Raw genomic sequence first — 26304 nt, 5'->3', positions numbered from 1 at the left:
GCAAGAAGTATTTGAAGACTCACAAACCTATATTCAAAACACGTGAGCCTTTCTCTCCCTTCTCTTGAGAAAGAGAAAGTATTCATTCATCCATCCATCCATCCATCTATTCATTCATTTATTTTTTCATTCATTAGATAAGTGCTTAGTGGGAGCCTACCATATGCCAGGTACAGTTGTGAAAGCCAGGGACTAATAAACAAAAGGGAAGTAGCTGTTAACCTTATGGAACATATATGCAAATGGGTGTCTAAATGTAAATTACAAATTCAGTACACTGTAACACCAATTGATAGAGCGATGTGTAAGAGTGCATTACCAGAAAACCATGGAAGTTTTCACAAGGGTGGAGAGCTCAAATGCATCTTGAAAGATAAATCAAATCAGTGAAAGGGAGCTGAGATTGGAAAGTGGAAAGACATCCTAGATAGATTATGTGCAAATGCATAAAACTGTATAGCTAATTCTTTTAAAAAATAGCTAATTCTTATCCAATGTGTATTATGTGCCAGGTATGACTATAAGTACTTTAAATATATTAATTCATTTAATCCTCAAAACCCCTTATGAGGTAGACACTACTATTATTCCTTTATTCCTATTTTAGAGATGAGCCATCTGAAGCACAGGTTAATTAACACACTCCTAGAAGACTAAGTGGTAGAGCCAGAATCTGAGCCCAGACAGAGGCCACATTCTTAAAGACTCTGTAATTCGGTATGATTGCAAGACAAGGTGCAGTGCTGGCAGTAATGGGTGCTGATGATGGCAATGTATGCAGGAGGCAAGATCTCATATATGCCTTAATAATAGGGTTCAGACTGTATCTCGTGGGCCAGAGGTTCTTAGCCTGGAATCTATGCCAATGTTACCATGCATAAGAATTTTTCAAGGGAAAAACAGTTCTCACTTCCAAAGGTGAAGGCTTTTTAAGGAAGGGAGTAGCTTGGTAATTTGCACTCCAGAAACATTACACTATCTAAACCATGATGGACAGAAAGGACTGGGTAGCAGAAAGAGTAAAACTAGACCTAAAAGGTTAAGGTCAAAGCAGAGATGGTTTTGAAACTTGGTATGTCCCGGATCTCTTCTAGGCACAGCAGCATCATAATTGTTTCTTTTCTGACCTCTAAATATTTTTTCTTACCCTCTCCCTCCCTCTTCAATTTCCTTAGGAGGAACAAAGCACAAACATGCAGATGGGTATGCAAAGCCAGCTGATGGAGGGGGCAGGGAAAAGCTGGAGTCACCTGTGTAGATTGGGGTGGACAGCTGCAGAGTTCTTTAGTCAGGCTGTGCTTCAAGAAGCTATGGGACTCTGCATATGGCATTTTGGTGGACTTACGCTTTTTAGCACACTACCTGGCACATAGTAAATACTCATTTCTGTTTGGTGGCATTATTAGAAATTAAATGTTCTGTTTAATTACAGTGTCTTTAAAAAAAAAATGTAAAAGTCTGCTACTCTATGAAAGAAAAGCTGTGACTCCTGCAAATGAATTCTATCATTTTAAATACATTTCATTTAAACTGTCACACATTCTGAACCCAGTAAGCTCTAAGAAAGTCTATACTGCTATTGCTGTTTTGCCTCAATTCTTGGCTAAATACTTGCATAATTTTCTGAGCATCATAAGGATTCTACTGGAACTTGAAATAAAACAATTTTTCCTTCAAATATGCCAAGGATTTATATGATTAAATAGATGGATAGACAGACAGACACCCCAACTATGGGCCCAGGCACTATGCTAAAGACTTTACATGGAGGATCTAATTAATCTTATCTTACTCCTGTGAATAAGGCTTTATTATTGCCCCTTTTACAAATTCAGAGAGAATAAGTGACTTTCTCAAGAAGGACTTGAACGCAGATCTTTCTAAATACAAACAACAACCCTTTCTGTTTCTTTCCACTGTGCAGCCTTTCCAACTGGGACAATACCCATTCATTCAGTGACTAAGTTCCAAAATATCTACAACTTTTGATCCAGGAAGGCCACAAAAAAAAAAAAAAAAAAAAACCCAGAGCAGTTTTTTCTGGAACCAGGTCATTGTCAAAATCCTTTCATGGGGAAGTTTCTTAGCAGTTGAGATTCTCTAAGATTGCCAAAAAACTGAGGACTTGTTTTTTTCCTACAATTGATAGAAACTTGTTAGAACAGGTCAAAAGCATCCAGAGGACTGCCAAGCAGATTCTGTAGTCGACACTTCATACCTTTCCTATCTCTGGTGAAACTTCCCATAGGTCCAAGGTCCTGCACATACTCAGGATCCCCCACCCCATGCCCTACCTTATCTTTTAGCCACAAGATAATGGCCCCACCTGCAATCCATTAACTGGTATGAGTTTTCAGTATGACTGCTGATGATGTCCAATATTCACATGTTAACATCCTTTATGTACAGCTCCAAGAAAATACTACTTCAGAACCAGCCTCAGCACTCAGGAATTGTTACACCAAAAATTTAAATAACTATTTGGAGTCTGACGAGTTTTTTTTAAACTTCTTTAAAAACCTCATTTTTATTTTCTGTAGAAGAGGCTGATGATGGTTCCTCCCCCAAAGGGCTGCTGGAAAGATCTAAACACATATTCCAAATAAAGATTTTAGCACACTACCTGGCACATAGTAAATACTCATTATATATATATTAGCTATTATTATTTATTTTATTTAGAAATAAACTTCTAAATCCAAATGTGTAGTGTGGACATGCTATTTTATTTCAGAAACAGAATATAAACAATGCTTTTCAAACTTCAATGTTCATACAGATCCCTGAGGATCTTATTAAAAAACATAGATTCTGATCTAGTAGGTCTTTGTTGGGACCTGGAAATCTGCATTTCTAACAAGCTCCCACATGGTGCCGAAGCTACTGATCCAGGGATTGCAGTTGGGATATCAGTGAGATCTAGGGGGATGTTAATTTGTCCTTTTATCATAAACTTCAAAATAAAACATTGCAATATAGCTCTACATATATTTGTTAAATACCCAGTAAGTTCCCAGAGCAATAAGCAAAAGCAGCCATTGTCCCTACCTGGGAGCTTATGATAAGGTAGAGACACAAGTGTAAAACAAATAATTACATTCTGCTGACTATGGTAAAGGGAAATGTAAGGTACTGCAAGATTTTGCCTAAGCCAGGGTCTTTGAAATATTCCCAAGAGGAGATGTCCTCGAAGTCGAGGGCTGGCTCCCCAGGAGGAACTGTCAGGGGTATTCCTGTCCTTGTTGAAGTGTTTGCCTCTATTGACCATCCTTTCAGATGCCCCCAAGATCCTGCCCCAAAAAGCTTGTGGCCATATACATAAAAGCTTAGTTCGGGACTACATGGATATTTAATAATTAAAGTAGGATTCTTGCTAGGGCACCTGGATGGTTCAGTGGGTTGAACCCTCTGCCTTTGGCTCAGGTCATGATCCCAGGGTCCTGGGATCGAGCCCCGCTTCAGGCTCTGTGCTCAGTGGGGAGCCTGCTTCCCCTACTCTCTCTCTGCCTGCCTCTCTGCCTACTTGTGATTTCTCTGTCAAATAAATAAATAAAATCTTTTTAAAAATAATAAAAAATAAAATAAAGTAGGATTCTTGCTATAGCGAGTGGCAAAAAAAAAGAAATAATAAAAAACTCAAAAATCTTAAGCAAGAAAAGGGAATTTCTGTATCCCTCCCCCCGCACTGCCCCGCCCCAGGTAACTAGGAAATGCATGGAGGAACTGACTCGAGGATAAAGAATTTTAGTGTATTTTGATCTCTCCAACTGCTGACAGACTTCTTTAATGTGACTGGGAGTCGTGATAGGGGAGTTGGGAGCAACGTGGTTTTGTCCTAGCAGATGACCCTAGAGGAAAAAGAATTTTTCTTTCCAGGCAATTGTATAATGTTCCAGAGAAGGGCCTCATTGGCCCAGCTTGAGTCACATGTTAATCCCTGAGCCAATCATGTTACCCATGATCGATTGCAGTGCTGTGATTGGCCTGGCTTGGCTCATATGACTGTCCTTGTATTTGTGGATGAAATTCCTTGACATTCCCACCAAAACCACATGAGTAGAGAAGCAATTCTCCTGGGGAAGCTCATTTTTCTTAGGTGCAACAGTTCAATCTTCAGAGACTGATTTGGGGTCTAGAGATACCAAACTGGAGAAGAAACATAATAGTATTATTTTTTCCTTGTTGATGTAATGTAACTGAAATAAAAATATTTTAAATGACCTTAAGCCATTTTTAATTGCATCAAGACACCCAAAGTTGTTCTCTGGTTTGGAAGTTTAAGTTACAATGTTTACTATTTGGTGATTGAGTTTAGTATATTTGTTAAGTAACCAGGGTCTGTTGGTAACTGATAACGTTATTGTATAGCTATACGCATGATGCAACTACAGAGCCATTTGTTTTTCCAGGAAAGCACTGCACTGGGTAGATTCACTGAGGATTTCCTTCCACAAGTATTTGAGGACTGACTCTGGACCAGGAACCGCTTTAGCCCTAGAAATACAAAATTCATTGGGCATAGTGAGAGACTGACATTGAATATAATTGGCTATTTTTAAGGGTCATATATGCTCATGTAGAGGTATCAACAGAGGAGGTGGACCTTTGTTATAAAGGCACTCTCTTGCTATCGCATATGAAGGTATAGCTCTTGTTATGAAGGGATCTCGTAAGGGCTTCTGAGCAGGGGTATGACAGGCTCAGATATGTGCTTTACAAGGTCACTCTGGCTGTGCATAGGCAATGAACTTCAGAGGAAGAAAGGGACTAAAAGCTGCCTGGCAGTCTTTAGCAACAGTTGAGGTGGAGATGGCAAGATGAATTGCATGTCTATGCCATCGGCAAGAGTGTGGGCACATGACCTAATACAGTGAAAGACAAAATGAAGAGACATTTTGGAGATAGAATGGATAGACCATGCTGCCCATGTCCTTATAGGGAAGAGACAAAAATAGCTATATGAAGAGTGGAGAAATCGATCCATTGATTCATCCACATCTTTATTACCATATGCTTTGCTGTGATAGGGATGAAATCTTCTGAAAGGGAGTGATGAAGATGCAAGGCATCAAATGTACATAATAGTTAACCTCACTGAAGAAATTATGCTGCAATGTTACCTTACAGCAAATGTGCGGTCCATGGAGCCATGATTTTAGAGAGGCGGTGTACTCTGGAAAGGGGGACGTGGCAATCTACTTAGCTTTCTCTTCCTACTCTAGCTCTTGTCCCCACCCACCCACCCACTCCTAAATAGTAGCAAATTGCTACAGGCTAATTATTTCCAGTGATAGCATAATACTAATACTGGTATCTTCAGTAACACATCAGTAGGTTGGAACTTGGTAGTAAGTGGGTTTTCCATCAACCATATCCATCTCTCATGATATTTCAGGGACTGGCAATTCCCTTGTTGGAAGCAGAGATGGTCAGGTTATTTAAGGGCTAATTGGAGTGTCTCTCGCTCCTGGATGCTTCTCTTCCTTGGCTTAGCTGAGCATGTAGAGGAATTCTCTTTTTGTTTTTCTGCAGTCACATTTAACTCTCTCTCTGGAAGCCAAGCAGATTTAATTGTGTAAACATGAGCAATGGTAATTGGGTAAATGAAGTTGGAAACCAAGGTATGATGTTTTTGTTTTGCTCTGTGAAGAAAAAAAAAATAGGGAGCTTGTTTTTCTATGGTGGCAAACCTCACTGTCAGAATTCTGGACAGGCAGTTGGCAGGAGGGAATCCCTTTACGAATTTTTATCAAGACCCACTGAGCTGAAATATGTATTGGCTGCCTCGTGGGGGATGGGGGGTGGTTCTGGATCAGCCCGGGGACACATCATTGTTTTATAAACTACCAGGACAAGTGTTTCTCTACACAGGCTCAGCTCTCTGGGGTGAGAATGAATAAGAAGTCACCATGAAAATGGCATGCTCAGGTAACATTGAAAGAGCCATGAGGATGAGTTACCAGAGATGTACCTAACTTTCAGTACAGCTGTAGGTGGAAAACCAGATTTTAACAAACAGATTAGAATATGGAGTACTTTTTCATAAAGAAAGCATCAGTAGTTGCCTTCCCTTAAATAGCTTTAATTCCACAATGATTTTTTGCAATTCTGCTTAGGCACAGTTTTTTTCCGAACAAAAGATCTAAATAAGAGGAGACCAGTAATTTTTTTTTTTAAGTCTTGTATTCAAAACACTGAGGGGGTCCCATCCACAAGCAAAAGACCTCATCAACTTTTGCTTCCAATAGATGGTTTCACCAGAGTATTATATTTAGCCTTATTTCTCATATTTTTATTAATGTTGCTAGAATTCCATTTCCTATAAGCCTGCAGTAAGATTCATTTTCCCAGTTGAAATTCAAGCAAACCAAGAAGCAAACTTGGCAATGTAGTGTGTCCCCCCTCACCATACAGATTGCTTTTTAAATGAGGAACTCTTAAAAAGGAGCAGGTCTAAGGTTAATGAGACACTCATTAAAGAGAGAGAACTCTAGAAGCTTATAGTGCTCTGTGTCTGTATTGAAGGAGAGACTATTGTTATAGGATGTTTGCTGTGCTGATATCGTAAACCACATGACAGATGGGTCAAGTGCTGATTACAGTATTCTAACATTTGGAATAGCAAGTAACATATTTGATAAGCTGGCAAGTTTTTATATATGATTCAACCCACAATATAAAAGCCATGAGAATTCCAAATTGAAAATAATTAAATGAGCTGGAAACAATCAGATACCACACATTTTTCCCCAAAATGACAGATTTTGACATGTTGAAATTCCACAAAGGGAGCAAGAATATTCCCTAGCTCACTTGAACTAATAATGGCCCTTCATCTGCTTTTGTAAAGCAATTAATTCCTGCCTTCTCACAGTGTTGGGAAGAATAGTAAATGTTTGTAGGCACCTTAGGTTTTTTACAGAGCTCTGTCCATGCATTGTTTTATTTGCTCTTATTATCAGCCCCACAAGGTACGTAAAGAAAGATACTAATATCTCACTTCATAGCTGAGGAGCCTGAAGCACAGAGGGGTTTAAGGAGAAGGTGGAACGTTACATAAGAAAGTTAAGTAGCATATTGAGAGTGAGAAGCCAGTTCCATCAAGTCTGCTCATTGGAAGGAGGAAGGAGCTATTCACATAGAGGCGTTCTTCATTGAACAAAAGTGTATCTTCTTTTTGTCAATGATCCTGCTACCATCATTCATGTATACCCATCTGGAGAGAGGTATCCCGTGTTCGTATTCAGCCTATGAGTGTACGGGTAGGGCGGTACGGGTGATGCTGGTAAGAGTCCTGTCCCTTGCCACAATGTCGTACCTCTGTAATATTGCAGTGACTCCAAGAAATCAGCAGCTCTCCATCTGTGTTTCATCATTGTTGCTTGTTTGGTTGTTCTTTTCAGACTTCATCATCTTCCTTGTCACCTTTGTGAAAGTCACATTGTCTCTTTCCTTTTTTACTGTCTCTCCTCACCTTCCTGAGCAGCTCCCCCGCCACCTCCTGGGCCTCCTCCACCCACCCAAAAGCAGACCAGCATGTTATATCAGAGGCTCAAAGGCATGCCTAGGCCAAAACCAAGTACTGTAAACTTCTACCATTACTTTATTCAGCAGCTTCCTAGCTTAGTTTGCTTTTCTGTTTATTTTTCTTCTTGAAATTTTGTTTCGGTTTGTAATATTAAGCTGAGGCTCAGGCTCTCAAGTTTGACACTGTAGGTTTTAAGACAGTCGAAAGAGAGCATTTATTTCCAAATGTCCACATTTTTTTGTCTAGCTATGTCTGACATATGCAACATTTTCAAATCTCAATGTCAGCACAAAATAACATTGTTGTTGCATAACATTTTGCATGATGATTTTTTTTATATGTTATGAGCTTCAATTCTGTTGTATGAAATGTTTACTAAGTATATGGTAGTTTTAGTTCCCCTTCTTCAGTGCTCCAGCTAGTACAAGATTGGGTGATAGGAACGTTGCAATCCATTTCAAGACAGCAGAAGTGACAAAAAAAAAATCATGTCTAAGCACAAATTTCTCCTTGACCTCTGATAGGGGGGAGGGAGGATGTGCTAGAGGATTTTACACGATATTTTCTTTAAAGACAACATCTTAGAAAAGTTGTTTTTAGTGCCATTTTTGCCACTTAGCTAGTCAGTTAGATATGCAAATGAAGAAGAAAATAGTGTCGTGTCTCAATAAAGTGGCTTGATCTATAGATAATGGTATTGCAGCTAATTAAAAGTAAATGAAAGACTCTTACATGGGTTAATTGGAAGATCAAGCATCCTAGATTAAAGGATCCTTAACCTGCTTATTTTAATGGTTGCGTGTTAAAGTAAAATTGCAAAAGTTTTTATTAAACATACTGTTTGTATATATACATCAGTCATACACATATCTGTGTACATGTGCACACACTTAGAAGGGCTGCCTGCACATATACACTTATGTGTATCTATCAATATATATTGTAGTCAATCTAAGAGTACTGCATATTAAAACAAATCTTCAGGTGGTCCTAGTTTAAGCATCTTGGATTTCTCCAAACACAAAAATCATTCAGTCCTTAAATGAAAATACATAAAAATATTGGTGGGAATTATTTCGTGTCTATATCATATGTCATGTATACCTATAATTCCCCTAGATGTGGTGAGTGTTCCACCCAAAGGACAATGTTCTTTATTCTTAAAGCTAGAGATTTCAAAGATGTGCCCCAAGTGGGATTTCCGGCAGATTTGTATTAATGTGCAGGCTTGTCTGGTTAATAGAAAATGTATGTAAGTGTGTGACGTGTGTATGTGGGTGTATGTGTCGAATGGGTAATAAGCATAGGATGAGGAATTTGCAAATTGATGTGTAAATGTGAATACCAACTAATAAAAAATAGTAGCTTATGCATATTTACTATCAAAATGCAAATACCTCATTCTACACATATTACTCAAACATATATACACAGTATGTTTGTAGAAATGCCTGAAAGTCTACTGATAAAATTATGATAGCCCATTTATGAACTTATACATAGGCTAGGTGCCCCCAAAGCATAGAAGTCAATCTTGTCACTCATTCTCTCCCCATGTATTTATTACTCTGGACCAGACAATGAGCCAACCAACCCTAAACTCTGCACATTTCCTTCTTTTGAGTGTTGGATATTCTCCACCTGATCTGTATATTTATGTTCCCCACTGCTCCCCCACTTATGCCCTAGCCATATCCAGCCACATTTCCACCTGTGCCCAGTAGAGACAATGGTGCAATCCATTGGCCTAAATCCAGAAAGCCACTTTCACACCAGTCATTGGACCTTGTTGGACTAAAACTTTAAGTACCTTGACAATCATACCCAACCCTATCTACCATTCTTAGTTTCTATTGGCTGAGACACTCTTTTTGCACAGTGCTTCACACAATTTGTTTTTCATAATTAAACCCAGATTACTGATCATTTGACATGTTCATCCCCTACCTAAGAAATGTATGAAGGAAAATTCTACAACTCTCTTAAATTTCTTTTGTAAATTAGCAATCACCCAAGATTTTGTTTAAACCCCATCCACCCCAAGACAACAATGCAAACAACAACAAAACCTTCCTGTGAGGTATTGAATAATATCCCTTAGCTAGAAAAACCTGAAGCCTAAATATATCTGCTTTAGATGAAAAGATAAAAATAAGTTTTGGCAGTCTTTCTATGCACATATATACCTGCTTAGGTACTCACACTAATGGGTCGTTATTGCTCTTATACTCTTTGTGTTCTATAGGACTCTGAGGCTTCAGGGTTTGAAGGTTTCAGCATGAAATAAAAGACCCCCTGTGAGTGCAGACTGGTTAAATTCAAGCAATTTCATTGGCCGAAAACCTTTATATTTTAGATATTACTGTTTTCCCCCCAGGAGAAAAGTTCTTAAATTTTGGTAGCATAATGAACTTATCAAATACCCATGAGTTGAGCTCTACAAAAAACTCAACATCAGCCAGGGTCCAATTTGTTCTTGAGTCACATAAAAACACAAGGCTTTCAATACTATAAAAACTAAAAACAAAGAAACAGTTCCAAGCACATTGTTGCCACCCACCTGATAAAATTTCAGTTGTACCATCAGGTGGCACATACTACCACCAGTTCGTCCAGTAATCTACCCCCAACACCCTTTTAATGGTTCTGTGCTGCCTTCTACCTAATGGCCCAGGAATGTCCCTTAACTTTCGGTCTCCTCCCTGGGCAACTTAAAACAACCAGACCTTTGATTCTGTTTGTTCAAAGTGAACATTCCCATACCTGTTAAACGTGCAGACCTGTAATGAAAAACAATGCTGTAGTATTGAATGTTCAGACACAAATGCAGGAAACAAAGGTCACAGCAGTCTAGAGAGCGATCTGAGATAGTATGTTTATGCTGTCTTTAAAGAACGTGTGTACAAAATGTCACTAAATTTGAAATGGGCTGTCATAAACTTAAGATAGCTTACCATGCAAATTTGAAGCTGGAGCACTGCTTTTTCTTCATATGTATTCTAATGACGATGGTGATAATAACAAAATGGCTTTATGGTTTGCTCACTACTAATTACGTGGCACTTAACATTTGCATGAAACTTTAAAAAAGAAATCGGTGACTATTTGACATTTCTTATCTACTAGTTCTAATGGCCACAAGACTAGCCTGAAGTGTTCGCTGAATTTTAACATAAATTCTTGTACTACAGAAAATGTAGGCCGGTTAATCACTCCTGCCAAAAAGCTCGAAGACACAATCCGCCTTGCTGAACTAGTCATTGAGGTTCTCCAACAGAATGAGGAGCACCACGCAGAGGTGAGCAGGCATGGCGGGAAAATGTCTCTTTGGGTGTCCCTTAGATGGGAAGTGCAGAACTGATCCTATCAGTGACACGAACAAGATGGCTTAACACGCATTTTCTTTTAACTGGCCTTGCAAAGAGGAGGAAAGGGGAAGAAGGAAAGGAGAAGCTTTTGGAAGGTTGGGTAAAACAAGCAAAAAGTGGTTGCGTGTTGTCCATTTCAGCTTAAGGTTTCAGATGTTTCTAGCAACAAGCAAAAGAGGTGAGTATATTTTAAAGACAATTTATTCAAGCAGCATATGGTTATTGTCCAGAATACACAAAATACTTTTGGTCTTCTGTGGTTGTCATTGTTGCGACCCTGTAGTTTCTATTTATTTTATTTGGTGTGTGGATCACAGGCCATGTTTTTGAATTTATCTCTGTAACTTACTCTCTGCTTGCACTAGTGTCTTCATTTGTTAATCTCAGATGACCTAGGTTGCTAAATGCAGTGAAGGCAGCAAATTATTCTGTGTTGTTCAACCTGTCGAATTGCTAACATACATCTTAATAGATACAGCTTACTTTTTCTTTTTTTTTTTTTTTTCTTATGAACCACGGTCAAAATGATCATTTGATAATCATTGTAAACTAAAGGATTTCAAAGCTAACTAAATGCCAAACCTGTAAGGACTTAAACAACACAACCCTTAAAAAAAAAAATTCCAAGATTCCATTATTGTCAAACTGTTTTATCAGTTCTTGTCTCAAAACTGAGATTTAAAATCATTGCTCTTAAAATAACCTTTTTGAAGACTGCACTAATTGTCACTCTTCCTCTCCAGTTAATACTACAGCAAAAGGGGAAACAAGGCATTCCATAAAAGCAAGTTCTCAAGCACTTAAAATGATCATTCCCATGATAAATGAAAATTAACAGTATAGTTAAATAATATATAATACACCATAAATCCAATCGTCCCGACTAATGCCTGATTGCATATTTAAATTTCCTCCCTGTTTTTCTACTGTTCCACTCATTCACGGCTGATCGTGGCAGGGAAAAGAGGTATGTGACTAAACCGAATGAACCAGCCACCTGCTGTCATAGTCTGTGCATGCCCTTCCAGTACCATGTCTTCTACTGGGATTTTTCCTGGGTGCTCCTGCTTTCTAACACTGACCCAAGGAATGTAACAGCAACTTCCAGTGGACTGCTTGTGAAATGGTGGCCCTCCACGGCAGGGTAAATGTGGGGGTTCTCTTGTGCGTGCATGAAGCGATTGATATACCTAACAACAACTGCAGTTACATCCCAACACACGCCTCCCACCTGCCTGGATTCTGTCCTTAGCCTGTCTTAGTTTCCTATGTCCGTCTGTACTTCCCTTTCTCACAGCAGATGAGTACCGACTGTAGTAACCAGTAGCTGGCCAGAGTGATACTAATCTTCCTCTACAACTGTCTGTATGTGAATCATATATACAGTATTTATATAGAGAGAGAGTGCCAAAGAATCATATTTTCCCACAAAACCCTCTTAAGAATTGGGTGAAGACCCCTTGAGGTGAGTGTAACTATCTCCAAAGCACCCAGCAGTGCACAGCCAGGAAGGAGAAGAGGACCCAAATCAACACCCTCTGAACATGGACACGCCTCCAAACATACAAAATTAAGTTGGGCTAGAATTTTTTTCGACTCCATCCTATAGGATGTCCTCTTCAGATTGGGAGCCCTTGAGGTTTAAGGGATGGTAAGTATGTTCCTTCTGGGTGTCCACCAGACCATCTCCAGAGGCCTTCCCCTGATCGGGATGTTGAGGCTTTTCGAAACCACGATGTCAAACCAAATCTACACATTTCTGCAGACACGGCTGAGAAGAGGATCGTTTTCCCTGGTTACAGCAGTGCTGCTCTGCTTTTAAGTAAAAGAAGAAAAATGACAGACATGCTTAATTTGTAATCCCGTTATTCTCTGAGGCTGCTACAGGCTAAGGAAAGAGGGATGTTTTCCCAAATTATTCAAAAGAGGTACCAAAGGGAAGTTGATAAGCCAAAGAAGACATTTTTCTTTTCTTTTCCAAAAAGCCCATCTTTCAGTAAGTGCTAATCATCATCTTAAGCTGCCCTGATAACCATCATCATAAAAATATTTTAATCTTACACATCCAAAAGCCATTCAGGGTAAATAAATAGAGTAGAAATAAATTCAATTCTGTTTTCATTTACTAACTTGGGAGTTACAACTGAAAGCTTCAGCATACATTGGAATTTGGAGACTCAGTTTGGTTTTAGATAAATGTACAAGATTATTTACTGAATTAGTAATTTCACCCAATCACAAAAATTTCATTCATCAGTCAAAAGCTACCTATCTACTGTACACTGAGGCTACTACTTCAGTGCTTTTTGGAAGGACAAGGAGTCATAAGGTGGTCTTGGCCTTCAAACAATACAGGGCAGAGTGGCCAAGAGCTCAGGTTCCATGCCAGAGAAGCCCGAGTTCGAATTCCGGCTTTACCTCCTCATTGCTCTGTGATCTCAATCTGGTGAGTTAACCGGTCTAATCCTGTAAATGGGAGATAACAATGGAATCTACCTCAGATGGTCATTGTTGGGATGGAAGGCCACATTAAGTAAAGTATCTGGAGTTATGCCTGGCATATAGTAAGTTCCCAACAAAGCTTGGCTGTTGTCTTACTTATTAGGGACAAATTGCTAAGAAAGCAAAATATATGAATATGTGATCATGAAAAGGGCAAAATCTATGTGAAAAGTACCAAATGAGTGGCACAGACAGCATATGGTGAAAGAATGGGCTCATTTCAAGGTAGAGTGGTCTTTGCAATCACCTGGGAAGCTCTTGAAAATGGCTGATGCCATGGTCTCACCCCAGCTCCCTTAATCAGAATCTCATGGGGAGGGGCCGCTATTAGTAATTTTTAAAAGCTGCCCAACTGATTTCTAGGTATAGCTGGGTCAACACCCCCTGTGCTACAACTACCTCTACAACAAAGAGGTAGAATTTGCTCTGGTACATTTAAAATGAGGTTTGCTGCCCAAAGAATGAAGTATGAAGGTTTTTTTCCACTGACCAGTGCTCACTGTATATTCGGAGTGCTCAATAAACTCTAGAAAATTGCTAAATCCTGAGCATGAATCTTGGCTATAGATCTGTGCTGTTTGGTGGTACCACACAAATGAAAGTGACAAGAAGATTGGCCTCACCCACCAAGAAAACAATAATCCTTAGAACCATTTTTAATTCCAATACAAGGTAATTAAATGCCCTAAGAAAAAACATGCTTATCAGCTAGAAATGCATCACACATACACCCAGGCACAATACAGTAGCAGCTGCCTTATTTACCTCGTAATTTCAGCTCAGTTCTGCTCTCAGAGCCTAAGTTATTCACACATGCACGCACACACACAGGAATTATGCCTTCGTGTACCATTGCTCCACCTTTCCAATCTCTCTCTCTATGTATACGTATGTATATGTATATATGTATTGTGGTATACAAAGGGGTACATATATACATGTAGTTTGTGTACAGAATATATAATGTGTTCTGTGTGGTGGACTGTATTCCTAAAGCATACATCTTTTCCTTTAAATAATGAAATGCACCAGGTAAGTAATTAGAAGCCAAAGTAAACCTCCCTGTTGTCTTTAGAAAAGATTTCCAAAGACTTTAGATGCTCACAAACTTTGAGTTAACTCAGGTAACAAAAACAGCATTCACCTGTGTGAGCAAGCATAAAATAAATGTAGTTGTTGGGTCTGGATGGTTTTTTGGTTTTGTTTTGTTTTCATTTGAAAGCTTGCCTTGTCCACCCAGTCACACAGATTCTGCTCCTTTGATTAAAATTATGATAGTGGCTTTTTGGTTTGGTTTGGTTTGGTTTGGTTTGGTTTGGGTTGGGTTGGGTTTACCATTCCCAGAATGTTTTTCTCCTTCTCAGAGAGTCAGGTTTGATGATGAAGTTCTGGAGGAATGACCTTGGGTGTACAGAAATAGATTTGGTCTTCATTTCTCCTACAACTACTATATTTAAATTATCTTCATCCTAGAATCCTAAGTTTCTGTGCCAGACTTCCAACTGATAATTCACATTGCAGTAGTCATTTTTCTTTGTAGGGCTGCCTATCTACATGACTATTAATGCAACAACTATAGATAACTTCTCAATTTTATTAAATTCCAGTGAAGGACCAAGTTCTCAATAGATAGTAGAAGTGGGTGTTTCTTAATGTCTCTGGTTTGCAACTTTTAAATCAACTTGGTAAGAACCGTATATGAGGTTGGGCTAAGACATTTTTAATTTCAGACATTTAGAATTGGTTTTTTTGTTCTGTGTTTTGTTTTTTCCTGTCATCCTAGAGCAGATTCATGTCTGGGAAGGCAAATCAGTCTCCCCAGTAACTGTTACTTGGACTCACCCTGAAGATATAAAGCTAATCAAAGAACTAATGAATGAGTTCCAGCCAACATTTGGTGTGCCTTTGTGAACTTTGCAAATATCCTGCATTAGGACTGATGAGATTCATCACTCCATACAGGGTTGGGGGTGGGACTCCAGCAAGTTCGAATATTTAGAAGGTCTCTGCCTAAAAGACAGATGGCTGGGAGAGCGCTGGGAGTGGGCTGGAGGATTTCTTCCTCTGCCGGATTTAGTCAGGTAGTCAGTGGAGCCAGGCCCAAACCCCAGGGCTCTTATGCTGAGGTAGTAAAACTGCAATAAAACCTCATCGATTCAGACACAAATGCCTTTGACAATTCAATGGCAGATGCAGCTGTTGCGACTTTTCTTAAGTAGAATGTTTGACGTGATCTCAACTTTCTCTGGAAATTCTAAAGGATCTCTCATAAGTTTCATCCCAGGACCTCTGAAGTGAAAACTTCTCTTTGACTTCACTTTATAGGTCAATTTGTCTACAATTATTAGAAGTTTTTAAAAGCTTCTACATTTATGATACATTGGTATGGTAACCAGCAAATACCTTTTACTTTGGTGCCCGATTACAGACTGCATTTGAAAGCAGTAAAATGATACCTCCTTTTAGAAAACCCCATAATTTAGGCTTTCTTGCTGACAGATGAGCACCTCTCTTCTCTCATTCTCTGAATCAGTGAGGTTTTAGTGTAAATTAAAATGGAAACAGCAGGTGTCTATTTCCAGCCAAGCTGACCTTGCAGAATGGTCCATGACTTGATTTTTTCCATTTAATTTGCAAACCAGCCACATGTTGATAAAGGAGAAGTAAGTAAAATGAAATTTCATGAAAGAAGAGAGGTGGACCCCTACTCTGCCTCCTAGTGGCTGTTAGAATATCCCCAAACAACTAATAAATATCACAAGAGCTTGGCCATTGAACAAACTCTTTCATTTATGGAATTATCTCCATAATCATCTTTCATGTTTCCAAACGCCTTCCCATCTTTTTTTTTTGGTGAATGCTCCGGAAAGTGTTTCCAATGTAAATACTTTACGGCTTTGGGTGGGGAGGTGGGGGACAAGAAGGGGCTGGCAATTTGTTTTTGTTTCTCTGCTCTCTTTGAAATCAGTAAAAAAAAAAAAAAAAAAAAAAAAGGGCCTGTTGACACCGCCACTCATTCTGCATGCTCCCTGCCAGAAATGATTAGTCACCATGCATGCATGCCTTCGAATGGCATTCACATCTGGCCCAGTTCGATGTGAATGTTGCCCCTGAGACCCTGCACAATGATTTCCAAGGACCCACGTGCATGAAAATGAGTTACTTCACTGATATTTTTTGGTTTTCAATATACATATGTGTCCAACCCTCAGAAAAGTAAGTCCTAATCTTAGTGTTTCCTAGCTTACACCTGATCTTTCCTACAGACAGTATGCAAAACCAGAGGCTCCCCACTAAAGAGATTTTGAATCAAATGTTTGGTGACCTGGTATAAAATAGGAGTAACATGACCAATGCATAGAGAAATAAGAGTTGCTGAGCTTGTATGAGACCACAGATAATGAAGCCCAGATATGTAGATATAAGTAAACCCTAACTGCAAATTTTCAAGTTAGACCAGCAGAAAACCCATAAACACAGTGAAGAAACTCCCTAATTCAAATACCTTATAGCAAGAGCTAGCCAACAACAGTGACAAAGAGCATGAGTCCAAACTTACTGGATTATTGTAAATTGAACAGAAGTTCCATGTCTGTCCTTTCCACAGCTGCATCCTCGACCAGCAGGTCCAAATAAAGACTTTGTGAGGCAGGCCTGGAATGATGAAAAGCATGGCCTTGGGACGCTGAGAGGCCCCATTTTATCAAAAATGCTGTTCTTTTTACAATAAAATTACCAAACCCTGCTGATGCACAAATAATCTTGACCAGTGAGGGCTTGACTTCATGTCTTAGGTTGGAGAGAGAAGCTCATCATCTCTCTGTCTGTTGTTTCTCTGCCAAATCTCAAAGGCCTTCGCGTGGTGGTCAGACTTGATGGTGGAGCATGCAGAGACGTTCCTGTCACTGTTTGCAGTGGACATGGATGCAGCGTTGGAGGTGCAGCCCCCAGACACGTGGGATAGTTTTCCACTGTTTCAACTGCTGAATGATTTTCTCCGTACCGACTGTATGTATTATCTTTGGTTGACTTTCCTAAGTCAAGCAGATAAACAGATGGCTAAAATGTCTTTGGCCCAGTCAGACCACAGACTGGTGAAACCTCTTCATAGTTGTCCTATTGCTTTACAAAAACCAAACTTAACAGCTGATGGCCCTTCTCTTTCTTCCAACAAATGTCCTGTTGCACCAAAGCCCTCTCTTAACTAGGCAGGAGAACCCAAGAGCAGTGTGATAAGTGGTACTCCTGCTGGTGTGTTTTATTTGTTTTGAACAAGCTAATTAACTTAACCTCTTCACATTTTGAAATTTTTATTGAAAGATGTTTTCTAGATGAAAAACAATTTCTAGCTAAATATCGCCCCAAGCGCTTCAGTATCTTACAACAACACATAGCCATAAAATAGACCTTTCTTCCAAGAAGAGGGATGAAGGAGGGCAAGGGTACAGAATGTTCTTTCTTTCTGCTAATGTAACGGGAGGAAGTGGAGCAGATACAAGGAAAACCTAAAAAACAGTTGTCAATTATTGTTTTTACTGGTTTTTTTAAAGGAACATGGTTGTTTTTCCTTTTTAGAAGAATGAACAAATGGGTAGAATATTTTTTAATTCCATTTTTCTTCCACATGGATCTAATCACAAATCTTGGTGCTTTTCTTGAACTTTTACTCCCCTCCTTTTCTCGCATCCCCAAGAAGCAATATATTTACTATAGAAGACAATCCTTTCTGTATGTACATTGTATGCTAGTAAAGCAAGTGTGGGTTCTTACCAAGCTTTTGCTTATCTGTTTTAGATAATTTGTGCAATGGAAAATTTCACAAACACCTTCAAGACCTGTTTGCCCCACTTGTGGTTAGATATGTGGATTTGATGGAGTCCTCAATTGCACAATCCATTCACAGGGGCTTTGAGCGGGAGTCATGGGAACCAGTCAAGTAAGGAAACCTTTTTTGATACCATCGGAGTTTGGGTGCAAATGGCTGCAGAGTCATACAGAAATGGATTAATGGTGTCTTACAGTTTTTATTGTTAGCAAGAGCAGAGAGGAAACACTATATATGTTTCCAACTGTGATGCTCATACCGTCCTTGACCAAAGCGGGGAGGTGGGAGGAGGCTGAGAAATGTTTTATGAAATGAAATATTTGTTTTATTGCACAAGATAAATAGGAAATAAGGGATATAAACTTGGTTGTGATGTTTGTACTGTGTATCTTCCTCCAGTGGTGATATCTTTAGGAATTAATCTTTCCCACAGCGTGTTCCATAGGAGTCTAGGTAAGGGGCCCGTAAACTTTTTCTATAAAAGGCCGGATAGTGAATGTTTAGCTTTTTCAACTACACAATCTCTGTCACAGCTACTCAGCTCTATCATTGTAGTGAAAAACCAAAAACAGACAAAAAGCAAACGGGCAAGTATGACTCTGTTCCAAAACAGGAGGCTATCTTTTGAGCTATAACTTGCTGTTTTCTAGTCTAGGCCTTTGAGACATACCTCGAGAAAAGAAGTCTATGGCCAGATATGCTTAGAAAACTCTATATACCCCGCTCATCCACCCCACATATCTCCTGGAGAACCATGAAGCACAACAGCGTATTTGAAAACTTTGAGAACATAGTCATATAGGTGCTTATTTAACTCGGCTTCACCTGGAGCTTCCTAAATGTATTTAACTACTTTTTTTTTTCCCCAGGGGAGTATCTGTCTTGTACGACCAATTACAGGAAATCCTGTAGGGTATGAAATCAGCAGTTTCCATAATTGCTTAGCAAATGTTTGATCTTTTTGAAATGTCTGGTAGATTCCGTGCCACCTCCATTGCCCAGCAAGGGGGAGGGCTATGACTCGGGGCTGCCAGAGGGTCAGTCTTAGGCTCCTGTTTCTAGAGACATAGAAGGTCCCTAGGTGGAGAGAATTTTCTGGTATGGTTTGAAAAGCTCCAATAAAGCTCGATATTAGTTTTGCCCCATTAGACTCCTTTTTTTTCTTTTATATGAGAAAAGCGTTTTGTTCTTTCTAGTCCTTTACATCTTTGGGAAGTAGCAACCAGTATGGAGCAAAATGGGTGTGTGGGTGGGGGGTATGTACAACACACTTTGAGACACTCCAGAACAAATATTGAAAACTCTTTTCGTCAGTTTACAAGATTTGACCTGTACTTTATCTCTAAGCAGTTTTCTGGATGTAGATTCTTCCTCTAATATTCTACTGCATGACTCTAACTGATAAATCAGTGCAAAATAGCTTTCTCAGCCACAACCCCGCCACTTCCACTCCTAAGCCGCAGGAGGAGAAGTTTCTTGGCTTACCCTACTGAGAGCTAGTTAATATGCAATTGCTCTTCATTTGCAAGTACCAAGAAACCTAAATTTTAGCTGGTTATTCTCAAGTTTATACCATCTCTTAATATGGCCCTGCTGACTTTTAACTCATGAGAATTTAAACTGGGTGCCTTAATGACAAAACATGAACAAGCGACTGTATTTTTTTTTTTAATGCTCATTATATTCAAGACAGATGTGCTGTAGAGAACATCTGAGAAAAGGAAAAGGCTCAAATGAGTACTATTCACATTTTCAAAATAGTAATAGTCTTGAAATAGCTTTTACTTACTTGGGTTGAAAGGTAGATACTGATACTACCAACCACTGGAAGCAAAGGATTGGTACCTTTCACTATTTCCTAAAGGGCCCTAGAGTTAGGGTGTTGCCCAACACTCACCAGGTAGAAGGCAAGGCTTCAAAACTCTAGGAACTGTTTTCTCATCCATAAAACTGATTTTTTAAAGTGTCCCTACTTGGTGTCTGAGAATTGTCATGAAGCTCTGTGATAGTATCACCAATGTCATTTTATAATCTATTAAATGCTTCAAGCAAGTAACTGCTATTCCTCTTGAAGTATTAAATATTCTTGATATTATCAGACAAAAAGGTAGAGTAAAAATTATCTTCACAATTCAAAGTGTTATCAAGGAAGGTTTGTTGGGGATTTTTTTAATGATTAAAAAAAATGAAATTTGAACTTTTGGACCAGTAACTTAAAGACCTGAAAATTCGTGAAGGATTAATAGTTGTGAATAATAACCTGGAATGTTTTATGTAGATGTGGTTTTTTTTTCCTCTAAGTAGTTATTTGCTGTCCCAACCTGTGCTATTGATTAGTGACTGTGATTGTGGTCTGTTCAATTCATGGTAAATAGTATGTGCCTTTTAGAGTATGTAGAGGTATTTGAAAGTGCCAGCTAAAACGTAAATTAAATTACAGTACTTTGAAAGCACACACATTTTATTAGCTGATTTGTAAACAGAATGTGGATGCTATGACAGATTAACAGAATGGCCAGCACAAAATGAAGGGTGAAAAGAGCTTGGGGATGTGCTTTTATGGGCTAGAAAGAATGAGTCTCCCTATACTTCCTACCAGGTGAAGAGAAAGTACAAGCTTTTATCTGACCGCTAGTGAAGAAGCAGAGATTCATTTTCCTTTTTGGATTTTTTCCCAAGTCAAAGATGATCTTTTTATAATTTTTTTATTATGCTTACCCAAAAATAATAGCTGACTTAGGTAAATAGATTTAGTTTGCTCAACTTTCTGTACTCTAAAATATATTCCTCCAGTACATACACACACATACATAAACACATACACACACGTATACACATGCATACACCCATACACACACATGCATATATAGCCTTTCCGTCAAATAATTGTTATACTCAAATACTTCTGTTCTTCCATTTTTCAAAAGTTGTGACTACAGGCACTTGATTATAGGTAAAGTGAGAAATGCACTGTAAAGCTTACTTTAAGAAAAATTAGCAGTCAGGGCGCCTGGGTGGCTCAGTGGGTTAGGCCGCTGCCTTCGGCTCAGGTCATGATCTCAGGGTCCTGGGATCGAGTCCCGCATCGGGCTCTCTGCTCAGCGGGGAGCCTGCTTCCTCCTCTCTCTGCCTGCCTCTCTGCCTACTTGTGATCTCTCTCTGTCAAATAAATAAATAAAATCTTTAAAAAAAAGAAAAAAGAAAAATTAGCAGTCAAAATATTAAAGAAAAATGGCAATCTGGCAAGAAAATGCTACCAATATATTGAGCTTGCTAAAAATAGATTTAAAATATTCTTTATTCTTCAGAATTTCTTATTTCAGAATATGGACCTATAAAATCATAAAACAGAGATGCAGTCCTTTGCACTAAACTCAATACAACTGAAGCTACCTGAGATAAAGGGTCAGATGGCCAAGTCTCATTGCCGCTTTTCTTTAGTAGGATGGCCACCCATCTCTGTACAGAGAGGGCAGCTCCATCTCTGTTTCCATTAAGCCAGATACATTCATGATTACAGTCTCAGTGTATTTGTGGAAAATGTCGTCTCACGGCTTCTAATCACAGCTGAAGATCATCAGGCTGTCAGAACAGGCTCAAGCTAGAGACCATAAGCCTCTCGTGAGTGTCCCATCAGGACATGTCATAGGACCATTGCTGGGCAGGTTGTTCACAACTCTCCTTATAGCCTGAATAAGAGTTTTTGGTCCTAACTGGCAGTTGGACAACATTTCTGCCAGCCTTTTAGAGTTGGCTCCTTGTTAGTCAAGTCATTGCTTCCATTCAGTGTAGAGGCAAACTTAGAAAGCATGCAATCCAAAGCTTCCCCGGACTATTACCAAGTACCCATTCGATGCTGCCCTCTCCTTCTCTCAGTCTCCACTTAAACACCTCCAGGAACAGGGAATCTATGCTTCATGGTTGCCCATTTCAGGTTAGGATGGCTCTGAATGGTTGCACTAAACAATGTTCTTGGTATGTGCACCCAAAAAACCTGTTTCTCATTTCTCAAAATGCACTCTATGTCTGCCTGAGGTATACACATGAAAAGTATTTTTTAAGTAACTTCAATTTTCCAGATTGTCAAGGATATCAGTGTATTAAGGATAATAAATCGTCAGACTGACCAAAGACATCTTGGCAACATGTAGGTGACCTGGTATGAAATACAAAAGTGCGAGACCCAGAGGAGCCTGTACTCCTGATTCTGCCATTAACTTGCTGGGTAACCTTAGGCAAGTCAGATGACTTCCCCAAGCCTCAATGCCCTCCTTTGTAAAACAAGTGTTTTGAACACTCAAGACTTTTTCAACACTAGCATTCTAGAAAATGTGATTTTCCATATTCACCCCCTGACATTTGATCACCACTGCCTCCCTAGCACCTGGAACAGGGCTGGGACAGGTGCTCAATAAGTATTTATTGACTGACATTGATTAAGGAACCATACAGCCTGAAAATTGTAAGGATACAATAGAAAAACTATGGGGAGGAGAAAAAGGAAAATATATAATTCCCTGGTTAGGGATTCAATCTGGCTGGGTCTGAACAACATACACAGAAGAAAAATGACTTTAAATATTTATCAATGTACAAATAACATAACAAAGAGTGATGAGAGCATAGAGTAGAAGGGAAGCAGTCTTCCCTGAGGAGTCAAAAAGGAAATAGCTTGGAGAGTAAGATTTCCAAAAGGGAAGGGTGTTTGGAAAGAGCATAAGAGAACATAGAAACATGGGGAAAAGTGAGGTATGTGATAGAAACAGTGAATGTTTGAATCTGACCAGCACAGATGAGGAAGGAAGTAAGCCATAGGTTGTAAAGTTGATTGGGAGGTTCTAAAAGTCCATGAAGTTCAGAACTTTATTATCTAGGTCATACTTTTCAAATAGGGCTTTACAGCTCGCAGGCTGGTAAAAATTTGTTCTTGGCAGGGCAGAGGGACAAAAAAAAAAAGTTTATTCTTTCATATATATGTATAAAGCACAGGTCTACCTAAAGTACATAAACAGATCTACAACATATTAGTGGTATTAATTCTCATGGGGAAGGCAGTTGGGGGCCTGGTAGTGCTAATGAATAAAAGGTTGGGAAACACCACTCTGAACTATAGAAAGATCGCAGAGAGTGCCCGCCTCCCCAGCCTAGGGTTAGACCTAAGTATAAGCACATGGAAAGGCTTTAGGGTCCAGAGCACCAAAAGAAGACAAGATGTACTATGTACATTCATGAAACAAATGGCTTTTAAAGTGTGAGTCATTCTGAGTTTCAAATCTATCCCCATCCAGAAGTCTTTGAGAGATGACCCAACCATATCTTCTCTGCATGGAGACACAATCTTGATGAGAATTTATTTCAGAAGTTAGGGATGTCTCTACCTCTAGTTATTTCATCCCTAGAAACGAGGCATGCACGTTCATGACATTCATCCAGGTGAGAGAGAGAACAGATGAGAATTTTGTAATCTAGTGCTCTAGGGACAGGCATTTGACCGGAATAGGAGCTATCCCTTTTTAGCAGAGTTACCACAATGAATAAGTCCATTTTTTTTTAGGTCTATTAGCCCCAACATGGGGCTCAGACCCACAATCCCAAGATCAAGATCACACACTCCTCTGCTTCAGCCAGGCAGGTGTCCCAGAATGAGTCTAATTTTTAACATATATCAGTTGTTAGGATTGCAATTCACACTTCTGATACTATCCACAGATATCCCATTATGATTCTCACAGAGAAGCATGTGATGGGCTTGTTTTTAGGTAGTTGCTAAAGGGCCCTCTAAAATAATAATTTGTTATATCCAGCAACTCCTGGAGTCTGATATGACCTGAGTGCTACTAGAAAATTCTCCCTTGTCACATGTATATTATGCTTGGGAATTGCCTCTTTGATTATTAATATAAGTTATTAATATCCAGATAAAATATTAGTAACATTAATAGTATACTCTCTTATTTTGCTAAACAGAAATATCAACCATGTTTCAGTCTTTTAAACATAGAGCATTATAGTATGTCACATGAAAGAAATGTTTCTACATGAATCCAGCACAGTAGTCCAGCCAAAATGTCATATTTTACAAATACAGTATGTTTTTGTTAATATAAGTATTTTTCAAATTTGCACATGCAAAACAAAGCTCTTCTCTAATTTGTGTACCTACCATCCGCTAATATGTTTAAGTTGCTTTTGCATACATCTGTATGTTATTCATTCCTAGCTACTTTTAATTTGATTAGAATTGACATTTTAACTTGTCAGGCGGCCATCTCTAAAGATCTCCTAATTCCTTGATCATTATTCAGTGCGTGTATCATCTAATGATCACATTTGCTTATGTAGGCTTACACATGTCTTCATGGAAATCACCGCGGTTTTGTTAAATGGCAGTGTTTAAGTCTGAGAGCCACCTGGGACAGACTTCAGAGGCAGCTTCTCCAGTTAAACAGAGAAACATTGAAGAAAAAGTTCCATTGTTCCTTCTGCTTCATAGTCCTATTTAGCTTATCTCTTGACCATTCCCAAAAGAGCACCCTCTCATCCCAAGAAGAGAAGTGTAACTGGCTTTCCCAAAACGTGAGGTGTAAAGAACAAACCTGTGTGACACCTGTTTCCCTTAAGGAAAAGAATGCTAGGTTGGCAATTTTGCATTCTAGGTTTTTCCATGTATATTGCCATTGTGAGAGAGTACCTTGTTTCTGGAGGGAGGCAGGGGTTCAGACTCTGTGTAAGTTCCAGTATTTCTGACTTCTCAGGAGGCTTGCTTGCCCTGCTAAGCAAGCCCAGAGGCAGCTCCAGCCCTTGCAAGAGTTCTGTTAGTCAAACACAGCTTGCCCGGGGCAGAGCTGCTTTGGCAAAACTTGCTCTTCTGCAAGATCCAAAAAGAAACCCTCAACTCCTCTGCCAAAGTTCTGTCAACTCCACTTAAACAGGAAGGCTCCTCTCAGATGCAGAGTTAGGCTGGGCTCTACCGTGCCAGTGACTTTGGCTGGATGGAACACCCTTAAAATGCCACTACAGAGACACACGGTGCCAGCTTGTGGAGCAGTAAATGTCACAGTCCCTCCACAGAGATCTGCTCGATTCGAGTTGGGGTTTTTGTTTTGTTTTATTTCCTCTCTTTATTCATAAAGTTATCCATCTCTCCATCACATCAGTTGATCCATCTTCATTCAAAAACCAAAAGGTGGTATAGGTCACATTTTTAAACTTTTTATTAATTTTAGCCTTTTACAGAAAAAATGTGCTGCTTGGTTAACTTTCACAGACTGAACACTCCCTTGAAACAATCACACAGATAAAGAGATGGAACTTCCTCAGCACCTCTACAACCTTGCCTTCTTTCTCCCAGTTTCTATCTCACTTCCAAGAGTGGCTGACTACTTTAACACAAGGCCCCATTTGAAATCCACTTGTGCTCCAAGCATTTAGAATTAGAGGGGAGTTTGGGATTCTTTTCTTTACCAAGGTATCTTTTTGCACGTGTAAACATTTCTCTGTTTTAGTTGGACTTAGTTGGGGGAGGACGTGTCTTTAAGCGTTTTATACAATTATTAAAAGCTAACCGTTCTTCTTGATACAATTTCCTCATCTTTGCTATCAACTACGACACCCTGTTACACACACCTGTCTTCAGGAGTGACAGTTGGAAAGTATACATTCAAGCGGGGGAACTTCCCATCATTCCTTGTATCTAATATCTGACTTGAGAAAAGTGCCTCCAGAAAAATAATTTATGACTAAAAGAAAATGAAAGTGCGTCACCGTTGCTATCAATTCCAGCTATTTCCCTAGCAGCCCAGCTGCACTGATGCCAAGAATTTCTTGAACTTCAAGTTCTTAGTATCACACAAGGTCTAGACTCTCATGGCAGTGGATTTGGAAACCAAAAGCCCCTCACCAAGGCATTTAAATAATGTGATCATTGTGTATAGGTGTCTTTGAGTTTCCACACTTTTAAGTCACTCTGTGGTTATTTTTTCTCCATTCATTTTTGTCATTTCTCTCTGAATACTGAACCACACCACAGCTCCCCATCCGTAAGCTGTTTTCTGAAGTGTGTTGCTTGAGTTTTTACTGTC

General features: G+C 39.3%; 1 protein-coding gene across 21 annotated transcripts in view; it reads left to right on the top strand.

Moving 5' to 3' along the window:
• CADPS (calcium dependent secretion activator) overlaps positions 1 to 26304 on the top strand; it is a 468804-nt gene that overhangs the window by 355280 nt on the left and 87220 nt on the right. For 11 of the 21 annotated variants that reach the window (XM_059161409.1, XM_059161398.1, XM_059161397.1 and 8 more), the window contains 4 exons: positions 10720 to 10826; positions 16041 to 16061; positions 17250 to 17406; positions 18193 to 18334. In XM_059161409.1, coding sequence (XP_059017392.1) covers positions 10720 to 10826; positions 16041 to 16061; positions 17250 to 17406; positions 18193 to 18334 — 427 coding nt within the window. The remainder of the gene's footprint in view (positions 1 to 10719; positions 10827 to 16040; positions 16062 to 17249; positions 17407 to 18192; positions 18335 to 26304) is intronic. The other 10 variants (XM_059161408.1, XM_059161407.1, XM_059161399.1 and 7 more) reach the window with 1 other exon arrangement.

Source organism: Mustela lutreola, chromosome 2 (assembly GCF_030435805.1).
Source record: "Mustela lutreola isolate mMusLut2 chromosome 2, mMusLut2.pri, whole genome shotgun sequence".
Lineage (NCBI taxonomy): Eukaryota > Metazoa > Chordata > Mammalia > Carnivora > Mustelidae > Mustela > Mustela lutreola.
This window is presented reverse-complemented; position numbering and strand designations above follow the sequence as displayed.